This window comes from Rhynchophorus ferrugineus, unplaced genomic scaffold, assembly GCF_030347505.1.
Source record: "Rhynchophorus ferrugineus isolate W39M unplaced genomic scaffold, kcgeb_rfMv2 rfM11, whole genome shotgun sequence".
In the NCBI taxonomy this organism is placed as follows: Eukaryota; Metazoa; Arthropoda; class Insecta; order Coleoptera; family Curculionidae; genus Rhynchophorus; species Rhynchophorus ferrugineus.
This window is the reverse complement of record NW_027472590.1, coordinates 10,433,447-10,448,747: the sequence shown is the minus strand read 5'-3', so window position 1 is coordinate 10,448,747 and position 15,301 is coordinate 10,433,447. Positions and strand designations below refer to the sequence as shown.

General features: G+C 31.0%; 1 protein-coding gene across 2 annotated transcripts in view; it reads left to right on the top strand.

Annotated features, from left to right (window-relative positions):
* Positions 1-15,301, top strand: part of LOC143205295 (alpha-N-acetylgalactosaminidase) — an 83,968-nt gene that overhangs the window by 37,774 nt on the left and 30,893 nt on the right. For both annotated transcript variants that reach the window (XM_076418525.1, XM_076418526.1), the window contains exons 3-5: positions 50-224; positions 2,641-2,902; positions 11,817-11,986. In XM_076418525.1, coding sequence (XP_076274640.1) covers positions 50-224; positions 2,641-2,902; positions 11,817-11,986 — 607 coding nt within the window. The remainder of the gene's footprint in view (positions 1-49; positions 225-2,640; positions 2,903-11,816; positions 11,987-15,301) is intronic.

Here is a 15,301-nt window from a genome sequence, read left to right as displayed (position 1 = left end):
ATTTTTGTTATTTCTTCTTAAATAAACATTGTTTTTGTTTTTGTTACAGCGAAAATCTCTTCAGGACAATGGCGGACATTATAGTAACTGAAGGTTACGCGAATGTAGGTTACGAATACATAAACGTTGACGACTGTTGGTTGGAAAAAGAGAGAAACCAATATGGTGAACTAGTACCTGACAGAAGTAGATTCCCTAGGGGTATGAAAGCTTTAGCCGATTATGTAAGTAGAGAAATGTGCAACTAAAACGGAGTACATTTTCGTAATACCTGTTAACACGGCTAATATTTTGTAAAACCTGTTGGTTTATCGGCTCTTTTAATGTCAACAAAGTGATTTATTGCTTGAATAAATTTAAATCTAATAAAAGTGTCCTAAACCTAATCAGTAATATCAGTAAATTTTAACCGACTTCAAAAAAGGAGGAGGTTCTATGTTCCGCTATATATATATATATATATATATATATATATATATATATATATATATATATATATATATATATATATATATATATATATAATCAGATATTTGTGTATAATTTTATTGCTGAACTGATGTGACAAAAAATCACCTAACCCATCATATGACAAATCGTAGATACATAGCAGGCAATTATTTCTATGGTGTAACAATTAGAACCTTAAGCTCACACGCGGAGTAACCTTTTTTGTTCTAGTTTGATTAGAACATTTGTCATATCACCTAAACTAGGTAGGACCCCAGGTTCTGAAAGGTTTATTATTTTCAATCATTGTTTCTTTACTCCTATTTCTCCTTATACGGGCTGTATTGTTACTAGGGCTATCCATTGTTATAGTTAATAAAATAACTGTGAATATTTAACACTAAATAGAGAAAAATAAAATATTTTTAACAAAAAAATCACCGACTTCAATAAATAAATAAGGAACACACTAAAAATTAAATAATAATCAAACTTTTTGACACAAAAAAATTGTTTTAAAATAAAATATGTACATAATAATCGTTGTAATAACTAAATGAAAATAAAGAAAAACCTTATTTAACCTATCTACTAAACGTATTTATATTTTACTATATATGCACAATTTAGCTTAATACCTACCTTAACCTATTAGTTAGTATATCTATTTACAATATTATTTTAACTACTACTAAGTGATCAGTTTGAAGACGTAGCCGAGCCCAAACAATACAAACATATGATTATAATTTTGTGACATATACACAAAATTAAATTACGAACAAAACACATTGAAGTCGGCTCAATTTTTTTGTTAAAAATATACACTATGCAACACTTCAGATATGTCCTTGAAAACATTTTAAAATCACTTAGTATCTAATGTATTATGTGCTTGCATGTATTCTGATCAGTTCTTCACAATCAAACATTGGTACAATCAAGATAGTTTTCATTCTACGACTTTCTCTGACATTTCTGTCAATGCAGTGATACCGCGTCGAAGGAACAATTTTGGATTAGCAGCGATCAAATCATCAATCCGTTTTCGTACTTCTTCAGTTTCTCTAAACCGTGTGGCAGCCAAACCATGCTACATCGATCTGAACTTTCCATTCGAGGTACAATTATGTATCCTTCATAACTTTTGCAACATATGGTCATGATCTGTCATGCAAGAGAATTACTCTGAGCTTGTTATCCGCTATTGCTGGTCTTTTTGTAATAATATGTTGTTTAGTTTGCTCCTTTAACGTCAGTCGACATCTGTAGTAACAGTTTCTATGTAAATAATGTAAAAAAATGTTTGGCCCTTTAAAAGACATCTGAACGAACAACATATCATGGAATTGTTAATTTTTTATTAGAATAGTGGATTCAAATAACAAAACTAAAAATGTATGACTTCAAATAACAAAACTAAAAATGTATGACTACAGATTCAGATTCTATTATAGTATATGAATCTGTTCAATGTATTGTATATTAATGTTTATTTCTGCCCTTCTACGACACAACATAGTCATGAAGTAATCCTCATATAACTTGAATTTAACGTCAGAGGATGAGAAGTTCATCTAACGTAATTTTTCAGCATTATTTCTTTCAAGTTTGTTTATTCAATCCACTCATTCTCCAATTTATAAATCCCATCACTGTAGTTTTCTGCCTACAAAACACCCCTTTGCAGTAGTGACTCTTTGCGAGAAAATCCAAGAATCTAACTAATTAGCTAGATGTTTAAATAGTTTTGTGAAATTTACTTAATTGATTTTGTTGATGGTTCTTCAATGATCCAAGCAGTGTGCGCAAATGAGCTATCTTTATAGAAAAATATGTTTTTTTTTTCTATAATAATCTGGTTAATCTGAGTATATCCTTTTGCTTTGTTTGAGCGTAATTAACTAACTCTGCGTTCCAAAAATCTAATATAATAATTTCTTTGAACTAAAAACTGAGACTTTCTTGACCGATTTATGAACAAGAATTTATTTGTAATCAAAGAAGCAGAAGCTCCACACCAGTCCTTAATATCGGTTAAAACCCGATACGTATTTAAGTCGCACTTGAACATGTTTTTGTTCACTGTTATTGAATGCGATGTTTTAGCAACATTCTTATAAAAATCAACATTAATATTCTCGAACTTATTGAACATTTAAAAATGTGATATTTATTTTCTTTATTCAGATACATGCCAAAGGTCTCAAGTTTGGAATATACGAAGACTTCGGTAACTACACGTGCGCTGGATATCCCGGTGTGATTGGTTCGCTGCAACTGGATGCCGATACGTTCGCATCGTGGGACGTAGATTACGTCAAGCTGGACGGATGCTACGCGCATCCTAGCGATATGGACAGGGGATATCCAGAATTCGGTTACTACTTGAACAGAACCGGGCGGCCAATGATATATTCTTGCAGTTGGCCGGTCTACCAAATTTATGCAGGTAACTATTTCCTTCACTATGTTATTTTTGTCGTAACATATATACAATAGTATAATCAAATATAGTTCAAAATATAATTTAAAAATCCTATAATTATAAAATAAAGAAATTATTCTAGTTTTAATGATGATCATTAAAAATCAAAGTCATACTATTGGAGAAATTGAAGGTTTCAGATATTTGGAATCAAGAATACAAGGAAAGAAAGTGGTATTGCGGAAGCTTTCATTTCGCTAAGATGATACATATGGAAGAAGGGATATATTTTAATCAAAACCGACATTAATTATGATGATGAAGATAAATAAATGTTGAATGTTTCTCTTCAAGGTCGTGTACAATAAATGTATACTAAAATAAAACAAACATGTTTTGTACATCTTTGAAGAGAAAATTAAGACTAAAATTGAAATAAAAAAAACTATCTGAAGATCTGGAAAAGAATATTCGAAGTCCTTTGATGCCAAGACCATCATTATCTTATTACCATTATTATATTATTGATCATGATGAAAATGATAAGAGTTAACCACTACAAACATAGTAAATCAGTATATAGAAACACTAAAGAACCAAACAAACAGTATATCACATAATCGTGTAAGAAATACAATCACAAGAAATTTCCATCGAGTTTTTTGTAACATTTCATGCCAATAAAATCAATATCATAAATATTGAGGGAACTTCTCACATTTACGATAAACAAACAGTTTAAACGTCAGACCAAAAAACAATAAAGCCGCAGGAATAAGCTTTAACTTGATTAGAACTCCAAAGATGGTAAAATTGTTTTTGTAGAAGTTGATCGTTGATATAAACAAGATTCATGCAAACAATAGTTAAATGAACTAACCTAACTGTTAAATTCATTAGTGCTGTGATGTTGATGATGAATATACTATGGCAATCCTAACCACGAAATGTTGTGGGTTGGCTATAATGTATAATGTAAGATTCTGATTCCGAGATGTAAATATTACACAGCACTAACAAAGCAGATATTCTAGAAAAATGACCTGCATGTTAAGAATGAATGATGAGTGAATGAGTGAGACATCTGGTAGTAGAGATTTGGTTGGTTTGGTGATGAATTTAAGCCCTCAATGTCATTTTGTATCAAACAAATCGCCATTCCTTTCAGTGAAAGAAAATAGTAGAAAATAGTTGATGAAATGTACTTTATTCAATCTATTGTCCATTGATAGCTGCTACATGTTCCCATATTCCAGACAATTTACAGATACCATCTCAAAAGAACGATGTATCTTTTGAGAGTACTCACGAATGGACCCATTTCTTGGTATCTTCATAAGAAGTGAATCCTGCTCAAATAGGTCACGACTCATATGTGGGAACAAGTAGTAATCAGAAGGACTAAGGTGTGGGGAATATGCCGGGTGGTGTAGTACCTCTCATTTTAATATATCCAAGTATATTTTCACTCATTTTGCAGCATGTAGTCGAGCGTTGTCATGCCTAAAAATAACATCATTGTATTTCGGTCGTTTTTCTGATGATTGATGATTTCACCGAGTAATGCTACCAAATCGTCGTCTTCAAATTTGATTCGTTGTCCAGGAGGCTCTTTGTCTTCGGTGTCAAAATCACCACTTTTAAAATGTTGATATCAACTTTCACGTATTGAAATCGATGGAGCTTGATTGCCATAAGCAATTCACCCAGCACTAGCATTTTTCTTTTTTCTTTTTAATATGTGTCAAGCATATATTTCTTTCTGACATGTTACTTTAGTTTTTTTCTGTTTTTATAACATTATTTTTGTAGCCTTTTAAGGTAAATATTATCTATTTAATTGCAACATCATAATATGAGTGTTATTTTCTAAGATGTTTCAACAAGGTTCAAACAAAATTAGTTATTTTGCAAAGGATTCTGCTCTAGCGCAGAAACGGTTTATGAAAGTAAATAATGATAAACTTCAGGAAACTTCTCACGATCTCCTACATGAAGTTTCTGCACAGGAAGGATAGATTCATATATATGTTATAAATAAATAGTCGGAAATGTAACGATGTTAAATAGTTATCTATTGTTTTTCAATCATGCTTCACGTATACATTTATTTCGTAAACAAAGCGACGACTTTTGATAAATTACCGGAAAGAAATGCAATATATCAATCAAAATCGTTCATATGCACTCAGACCTCCAGACATCGAAGCAAGCATGACAAACAATGGTCATTTTTTACATCATTGCTATACAGCACAGCGTTGATGTAACTTCATTTCACGTCACCGACTTGTTTACATACCAATATGACCTTGATTTATTTATACGTATTTTTTGTGCCAAAACGAAAAAGGTTCATTTAACTCGCCACCGATTTAACTCAAATTACAGCTGTATGGGCATTTACCGGTCGGACCGTATAGACTGGTTCTGGTTTTTTTACACAAAACAGGCGTTTACGTAATGGTATTACGAATAGGAGGCAGGTATATGCCTCATCAATAAATCGCTTAACGCGGATTGCGACTGACCCAGTTCGCAGTTGAAATGAAAATTGATGCGGCCTCTTTTGTTGCCGATTCTTTTCGTTTTCGATCTGGTTTTAATGACCGATAGCTGTCGATCACCATTAGGTAACTGCGTTAGATCAGGGATCGTCTCCGATTCTGGTTTGATATAGTTTGGAAACCAGAAATTGGGAGTGCGGCTTTCTCATAATCTTACCATGACATTTAACACTCATCATTGGGTCCGAAAAATATATATTATGTCATTGATTAGCATCATATTTAATTTATGAGGCATATATAATGAACGAGTCTTGGCAACACTGTAATTTTCATACTAATCCATTTTATATATATGTTATTTTCATTATTTATTGTAGCGATCTAGTAAATTAACACTAACAGTCCATTTGCTTCATTCTGTCCCCATTTTTAATACACACTTAGTTTTACTTATAATTTTACTGAACTAGATCAAGTAGTTTTACTACCTTTAATCTTCTGACTAAGCCACCGTTAGGAGGAGTTGGAGAACCTCAACAATGATGTGCTGATGGAACCTTTGTTTATATCTTCGGGCATGGTCCTTAATAAGGTTATCGATACCTTCAAATCCTAAAGAGGTAACCACTGCAAACATAGTAAATCAATATACGGAAACACTAAAGAGCCAAACAAACCGTGAAGTATAAACGTGTAAGAAATACGATCACAGGAAATTTCCATCGAATTTTTTTGTAACATTTCATGTCAATAAAATCAATATTCATAAATATTGAAAGGAACTTCTCATACTTACGATAAATAAACAGTTTAAACGTAAAACCAAAAGAAAGTAGTTCCTTTCAAATACAGGGAACATGAAATGCCAAGATGAAATAGAAATTATTTAACGGAAAGAAAAAGATCATTTCATTTCATTTAGTTCATGTAGCGCACCAATTTACATTTTTTTTATTGTAATAATCTAATAATTTTAAAATAATTTTTTTTAAATAATTTTTTATTGTAATAAAATTTCTCGTATATCATATTGCTAGAGTTAACGTTGATTACAATCTATTTAGCCAGGAAACCCCGTTGGTAGGTCTTATTGTAGCAATCTAGTATATTAACACTAACAATCTGTTTACTTTTTTCCTAATTAGCTACGGTTTTAAAATTACAAAGTACTTATTCTACGATAGACGCTTTGGGCTTAACATCTCTGTCCCCATTTTTAATATACACTTAGTTTTACTTCTAATTTTACTGAACTAGATCAAGTAGTTTTACTACCTTTAATCTTCTGACTAAGCCACCGTTAGGAGGAGTTGGACAACCTCAACAATGATATGCTGATGGAGCCTTTGTGTATATCTTGGGGCGTAGTCCTTAATAACGTTATCGGTAGTTTCTACCTTCAAGTCCTAAAGAGATAACACTGCAAACATAGTAAATCAATATACGGAAACACTAAAGAACCAAACAAACAGTGAAGTATAAACGTATAAGAAATACGATCACAAGAAATTTCCATCGAATTTTTTTGTAACATTTCATGTCAATAAAATCAATATTCATAAATATTGAAAGGAACTTCTCATACTTACGATAAATAAACAGTTTAAACGTAAAACCAAAAGAAAGTAGTTCCTTTCAAATACAGGGAACATGAAATGCCAAGATGAAATAGAAATTATTTAACGGAAAGAAAAAGATCATTTCATTTCATTTAGTTCATGTAGCGCACCAATTTACATTTTTTTTATTGTAATAATCAAATTTTCTCGTATATCATATTGCTAGAGTTAACGTTGATTACAATCTATTTAGCCAGGAAACCCCATTGGTAGGTCTTATTGTAGCAATCTAGTATATTAACACTAACAATCTGTTTACTTTTTTCCTAATTAGCTACGGTTTTAAAATTACAAAGTACTTATTCTACGATAGACGCTTTGGGCTTAACATCTCTGTCCCCATTTTTAATATACACTTAGTTTTACTTCTAATTTTACTGAACTAGATCAAGTAGTTTTACTCCCTTTATTCTTCTGACTAAGCCATCGTTAGGAAGAGTTGGAGAAGCTCAACAATGATATGCTGATGGAGCCTTTGTTTATATCTTCGGGCATAGTCCTTAATAAGGTCCTAATACATATTATTGATACGAATGTACGATGGAGCATCAACAATGCCTCATGGTATCTTGTTTTGGAATCTTTTTATTATATTTCTATTGCTTTGACTACTATTACCCTAAAGTTGAACAACATAAGATCACACTGGTTTCAAGACTTATTGGTAAAACAAAAGCTTATTATATACTGACAGTGCTACTAACCAGTACATTTTTTTGTACTTCAGTTTGATTGCTTCACATTTTTCTTAACATGTGGCAACAGATTTGGGTGGTATTGCCAAGATATTTGGCTGTATTTCCATACCGGAATACTTGCTGATTTTTATATACTGGCTTGTGCTTGATTCTTTTATTGGTTAATTCTTTAATTGGTTTAATTCATTTGGATGAGCTATTTCTGTTGTCCGGCGTTGTATTTTGGCAACAGTTGTAACTTTTCGTTTGATTCAGTGTTGTTATCTCCAATAGCTGGGATTTCGGTATCATCTGCAATTATACAACATTTTTAATTAAATGTAAACAAGTCCAAAGTGTACAGCATAAATAAAGGGCTGGTTCCAATACATACACGTGCTCGTATTTTCTTCAAGTAAGAATAGGTATTTTATTGTTTAACTCCAAAGTATCTGTCAGTTATATATGACTCCAAATTGTTTCAACATTGGTCATTGAGAAGCATTTTAATCTTATGCTTCAAACCCTCATATGAAACTTTATGGAAAATAATTAATTTTCTTCTAATGATTTTTCTATGACATTGGTGATTCTGTGAACCTGATGAATGTTATTTCCTGAAACCAAATCGATGATTCAAAATAAGATGATTTTCTTCAATGATTGGTTTATTTTATATCCTTTATTTTGTAAATTTAGCAAAAACTTATTGCCTCATTACTTTCTTAGAAATATCAAAAAAGTTAAGTAAAATATTTATAAATTGTTAGTAATCTATATAATTACGCATTAGCGAAATAGTCGTAAGAGCAATCTAGGTATTATTAAAATATACTCATTTAAATATTTATATATGTTCAAATAAATTAAATTAAGTAAATTTGACCTGATAACTATACACTAATCGATATAAACTGTTAGCGGTATAGGGTTAGGTTTGGGTTACAAGGACTGCCTTTTATATTTTCGGATGTGCAAAAAAAACATTTCAATATTCTTATACACATTTGAATTGCAGACATTTTGAATGTAATAATTCATTTTTCGTATATCAACACCATCAGCATAAAATGATTACCGTTATGTGGACTTTTTTAATTAATACATTGTTATTACTACCCCACTATTTGTTTTTACAGTAACGGAAAAACAAGATATATATATATATATATATATATATATATATATATATATATATATCATAGATATAATTTTCATAGATCCATATAAGTTTTTAGAATTTACTTATTATACACGAATATTCATTTTTATATTCTAAATCTAGTTATTTTCTTTACTTTGTAATGCGTTCATTATAATGGATTTGCATCGAAGTTTATTCCAAAATAATTACAAAAATTCCAAAAAAGCGTAGTGTGATTCTGATATATGATTATTTATTTACTGTATGCGCAATTTGATTGTATGTAAAGTCTATATTCACCGACTTGCTTTGGATAAATTTTATTCTTCGTGCCTGAGTCCATTTTTCTGATTGCCTTCTTGCTATGAGATCCAACAAAGTATTACAGTATCACCAGCAAATGAAACTATGGTGATATTTTACATGTGTATCATCACATGTGTAAAGTCACTTCTCCGTAGTACACCTACTTTAACTTCTTTTATTGTAAAGTAAGCTTCTTTTTGTTTGACTATACATATTCTGGTTGAGATGAAAGACCTCTGGATACATCTATGTTTCTGTTTCTATGCATTTGTATTGTCCAGTATTCAATTTTGTTTCCATATTTTTATAGTTTTTATTTCTTAACTCCCATTTGCTCCTTAATTCCTTTAATTGGGCAGTTAACTTCAGAACTTGATGGATGTTCATGATCAAGGAATAAAGGAATAACATATTTTTGAGTATCAAATGAGCAGTATGGCATATAGACCACTAAATCGACTAAGAGTGCTCAAAAACTAACTTAAGGAATTAAAAATTCGCATTATCGTGATAGAAAATGGTTCATTTTTCTACAACTAGATGCTTATGCAATATCGAATGAAAGTTGACTCGTTAACGCCTAAGAATATTTCAATGTTACGGTAAGGATGACAGAAAAATTCATTGCAAACAAAACTTTGGGCATACAAAAAGCTGTGTCTTCAAAAATTTCTAATTAAATATGATATTTTTGGTATATTCTTATAAGTTATTATCTTATCTTCGAAATGTTTAAGTTACCTAGTATTTAAATCTTGACAATTAGCTGAAACTTTTAATACAGTCCCCATTATAATATTAACAAATAAAAGTTTTACTCAATAATACGATACGGACTGTTGAAATATGTCAACTCCAAACGTATTCTAAACCTCTCTATGAATAGAATAATTTCGCAAGAATTAGCCGTCGGTGACCAACACACCGGATCTATTCTTCAGATTCAATGGACCTTATGGCGTCTGTCATCTTTGTGACGTAACTAAGATCTAAATTTATAACTCAACAATATTCCCAGAATTGTACCGGTAATAATGAACCATTATTCAAACAGACGGTCATGTATTTAAACTGTGGTTTTCTCCACATAGATCATAACCACGGGCAGATTTTATAAATAAAAACATCAAAATTAACGTAGTAATCCTCTATCTTTCTAACAAAAAACGTTTCAAATTGTCTTTGAAACATTAACACTTGAAATTCTCAGAAACTGTATTATAGATTGATGATGTTAATGATGACTTTCATTAACCGATTTCGAAATATTTCTCCATCAATTTTGAACCAATTTTGAAAATACTTTTTTTATTCGAAATATTGCCCTTCCGAGCTGGTTCCATTGGCACCAAGTCAGGATCTGATGGGGGGAAAGGTGGGAAATCGAGCGAAAAGCTCAAATTTCAAACGCACGTACAATGTTTTCATATATTGTTTTGATCTAAAATAATAAGATATTTGTGTATAATGTTAATGCTGAGCAGATTACAACAATTATTATGTACATATTTCATTTTAAAATGTTTTTTGTGTCTTAAAAATCTTAGTTTCATTATTTTAAAATTAGTTTTCTTTATTTCTGCAGTATATATTGGTTCATACAAATGTTCACAGATGACAAAAAGGCATTTTCTTATATAACTTCTTGACCTCAAACAGTATTATTATTAACTATATTACGGCAAGTGGAAGATATGTTAGCCTACATATTTTTCAGTTATGCCACTTTAACACATGTCCATTTTATCACTAGTAGCATCACTTTTATTATTTTATTGTTATACCTCTTATAACGAACAATTATGTTATACGTGCTTAGTATAATCTTAATTTACACTTTAATTTATTATTACTGTTCTCTTGTATATGCATCAATACACAAGACGAATACGAGATAATCAATATGTGTTTCCAAAATCCAAATTAAATTAGGTCACTTAAACTAAAGTTAACACTTATAAACTATAGTAGCACTGTTCAGTGTTCTTCTTTCATGTTTTAAGACAAAAGATTGGACCAATTCGAAATTCTATTTGATTTAAACATGTCGTGCAGTTCTTCGTTGATTATATAGTGATAAACATTGGCAATCCATCAAAGAACTTTTTTTGGCAATGTTAGATCGCTATTTACGGTTTGATATATTACCATAATCCTAATTCAGTTATAATTACTATTTCACAACATTTGTTTGTACTAGGTATCGATATTTTTATTAAATATTATTTTCCAACTGTTTGTAGTGTAGTGTACTTTTTTCTAAAAATCGTGTATTATATTTATAAAATGAGAGTTTATAAATACTAAAAATAAAACTTACACCCACCAGACCACTAGAAATCTGGTTCCTTTAGTTTAGAATTATTGAACATAGAAAAATCTAGCTCGTTAACTGCCTAGTTATGCAAAACATAGGTAGATAGTTGTTTATTAAATATTATAAACTTTTATAAATACATGAAAGTTTAGATCAATAAAATTTTGGTGTATAATGTATAATATTTGAAAAATAATGTTTTGGAAATATTTTCTAAAAATTTGCATGAACTTTTTTTTTCTATAACTATCACAGTTTTGCTCTGGTAAAAAATTACGAATATACTACTCATTCACCTTATTTATACCTTCAAACCAAGCTTAGATTTTATTTTGTTAAAGTGCAATGGTCTTGATCTCTTTCAGGAATGTCACCTAACTTCACTTCAATAATTCAACATTGTAATATGTGGAGGAACTTCGATGACATTCAAGATTCTTGGGCCAGTGTTGAGAGCATTATTGACTACTATGGAAACAATCAGGACGTCATTGTGCCAAACGCTGGACCAGGACACTGGAACGATCCAGATATGGTAAGTGAATCATTTTTATTTAACAGCAAAAATATTGAGAAAATATAAGTGACCTAAAAATAAGTTTTTTTTAATCAATTGCGTAAGTATATTTTTGCACAGCCAATATACGAAACGATTAAAAAACCCTTCAAGACCACTACAGAACTTGTATATTCTTATAAACAATCGGCTTGTCCATAAATATAATATAAAATGTCATTAAAAGTTCTCCGCAAAATTGACAAAAGTCCTCTAAAACATCATCCGATTTTTTTCGTTATTATTTATTATAGCAATCTAATAAATTAGCACTAATAAGCTATTTGTTTTTCTGTTCCTGTATATGTTATCCTAATTTGCTACGGACTTAAATTTACAAAATACTTATTCTACGAATAAATAATTTGGGATTAGTATCTATGTCACTGTTTTTAATGTGCACTGAGTCTTATTTATAACATCACTGAACTATATCAAATGGTTTTACTATCTCTAATCTTTTGACTAAGCCATTATCATTATCTAGGAGCTGAAGAACCTCTGCATTGATGTGCTGATGAAGCCTCTATTCATGTCTTTCAGCACAGTCCTTGATAACATTATCGACAGTTTCGATCGAGTTATATAAGACCCCAATTTTTTTAAATATTAGTCCGGGAGAAACATTTTCATGTTATACTTTAAACCCGCATGCCAAACTTTATTGAAAGCTTAAGCAACATTTACAAATATTGCAAAACAAACTTTGTTTTCTTCTACCGTTTTCAATAAGTAGTCAATAAGTGTAGTGTTTTCAAATAATTTGGTCATTGTTGGCAATAGTAATATTGGCCAATATGACGTTGTTTCATGTGGTGGCTTTTTTGGTTTAGAAATCATAATTACTTCAGCCACCCTCCACCTTTGTGGTACATATTGTAGTCTTCAATGAAGACTTTATTAGATTGATGATTTTAATTAGAGCCTTCCTGAGAAGTCCCCAGGAAATAATTTCCCGGTAATAAGGTCAAAACTAGGAACCATTTTTGCGCTAATAGTATTTTTAATTTCTTTCCTAACCTCTGTCCAATAGCGTAGCGAAATAATTTAACGTTACCCACTGTATGAGGCTGAAATATTCTCGTGAGGTGGTCTGCAAATCTTCTAAGTAATCTTTTAACTTTCTGGTAGCTCTCCACGGCAAATTCAGCACTAGCTCTAATTTTATTAGCAGTCCATTCACCCACGTCATTCTTTAATTGTAATGTACAAAAGCATCGTTGTCAAAACTTACATTGACACCAATGAAGGTGATAGGTGAGATGGTAAGATATTTTAATGATTAATAAAATAATAAATAAAATATTATCTTAATTAATTAGTCTTATTCTGAAGTCCATATATGTCAAGTAATAAGATCAGGTGGTGTTAGACGTTTTATTCTACGCACTTCACTATCACGTCGCATATTTAGCTGATTAGCGAGTACACTGGGATGCACTGACACTCTTTCGAAGTACTTCACACAAACACGTTGAATTACACTCGTTATAATAGATTCTAGAGGAATATCACGTTGTATCACTTTATTTGAAATATAGTATGGAGCATCAACAATGGCACGCAACACTTTATTTTGGAACAGTTGAATGATGGATATATTAGATTTGCTAGCGGTACCCCATAGTTGGATTCCATATAACCAAATAAGCTTGAGTGTAGACTCATACAGCAATACCTTGTTATCTAATGATAACTTGGATTTGAGCCCGATGAGTCAATACATTTGATATAATTTAAGTCCAAGTTGTTTTCGTTTAGAGAGTATGTGCTTCTTCCAGGTTAGGCGTCGATCTAAGTGCATACCAAGATATTTATCATGCTCTGCTTGGGGGAGTTGACGGTGATTGATATTCACTGGTGGACATGTTCTTCTACGTAGGGTAAACTTTACATGGGTGGATTTTGTTTCATTGACTTTAATGCGCCATGTCTTCAACCATAATTGTATTTGCCCCAGGTGGGTTTTTAGGTACATTGATGCTGTGACTGAATTGTGTCGTCTGCGTATGTTGCCACGCTAGTTATTTTTGTGGTGGGCAGATCGACCGTATTTAGAAGATACAGTACTCGACTCAGTACACTACCTTACAGAGCTCCTAATTATATGGGATTTAATTCGGTATGTTTATCGCCATGATTTACAATAAAATGTCTATCAGTGAGATATGATTTTAATAACTGATAGTCTGGATGAGGGAGAAGTTTCTTTAGTTTAACCTGCATGCCCGTATGCCATACTTTGTCAACAGCCTGAGATATGTCTAGAAAAGCAGCCGAACAATATCTTTTGGCATTTAGGTCAGTGTTTATTTTGTTTACAAATTTATGCTCTTGTTCTATAGTCCCATACTTATTGCGAAAAGCAATTCTAAGGTAATACACGATACCATATCTCTTTCATATCATAACAAAAACTATTTATTAGTATAATATCTATTATAAAACACGATTTATTATCCACAAATATTAAGTTGTAAAGTTAAGATTTACGTTCAAACGAGATGTCAAGTTTAATAGCGTTTTCTGCACGATTGACAACAAAAATGGTAACGTTTAGCACTTTTCTTTTTATTTGTACTTTCTCTAGCTGAAACGGACAAAATAAGGAGTGTCGCCAATAGCGACATGAAAAAGAAAAGAGATTATAAGACTATTTATGCCGCCACTAGGCTAGATGACCATGTGTTAATAGACGTTCGAAAAGTTCATTGCCATATTGAATAACAAATTAGACATAGAATATATACGATGGGTATTTAAACTCCATATCTACGAGCTGGTATACTTAATTGTTATTGTTAATTGATTGTTCACTAATAGTTGTCTTTTATACGAATATAATCAACATTTCATCATTAGTTTTGAGTAGTGTCTTATTTGTTATTAATGAATACATTTGAATGTGAGCTTTAAAAAGATTTTGTGCATTCTTTCGTCATTATAGATGAGACATGGAATTGTCACAATGATTCTAAATTATAACAAGAGACTGAGGAATAATATTTTTTGGCACTGATCTTTAGATTTATGTGTAATATATATATATATATATATATATATATATATATATATATATATATATATATATATATAGGTTTATGTTTAGTTTATAGAAGACGCCACTTGGTACCCAACTCATAATAGCACGACATATTAAAAGTTCAATTATATATCGTCTACAATTAAACAAAAAGTTGCTGAAAAGAGAAAACTGCGAAAAATCTGGCGACAAATTTGCTGAAAAGAGAAAACTGCGAAAAATCTGGCGACAAATCAGAACAGAAGATAACA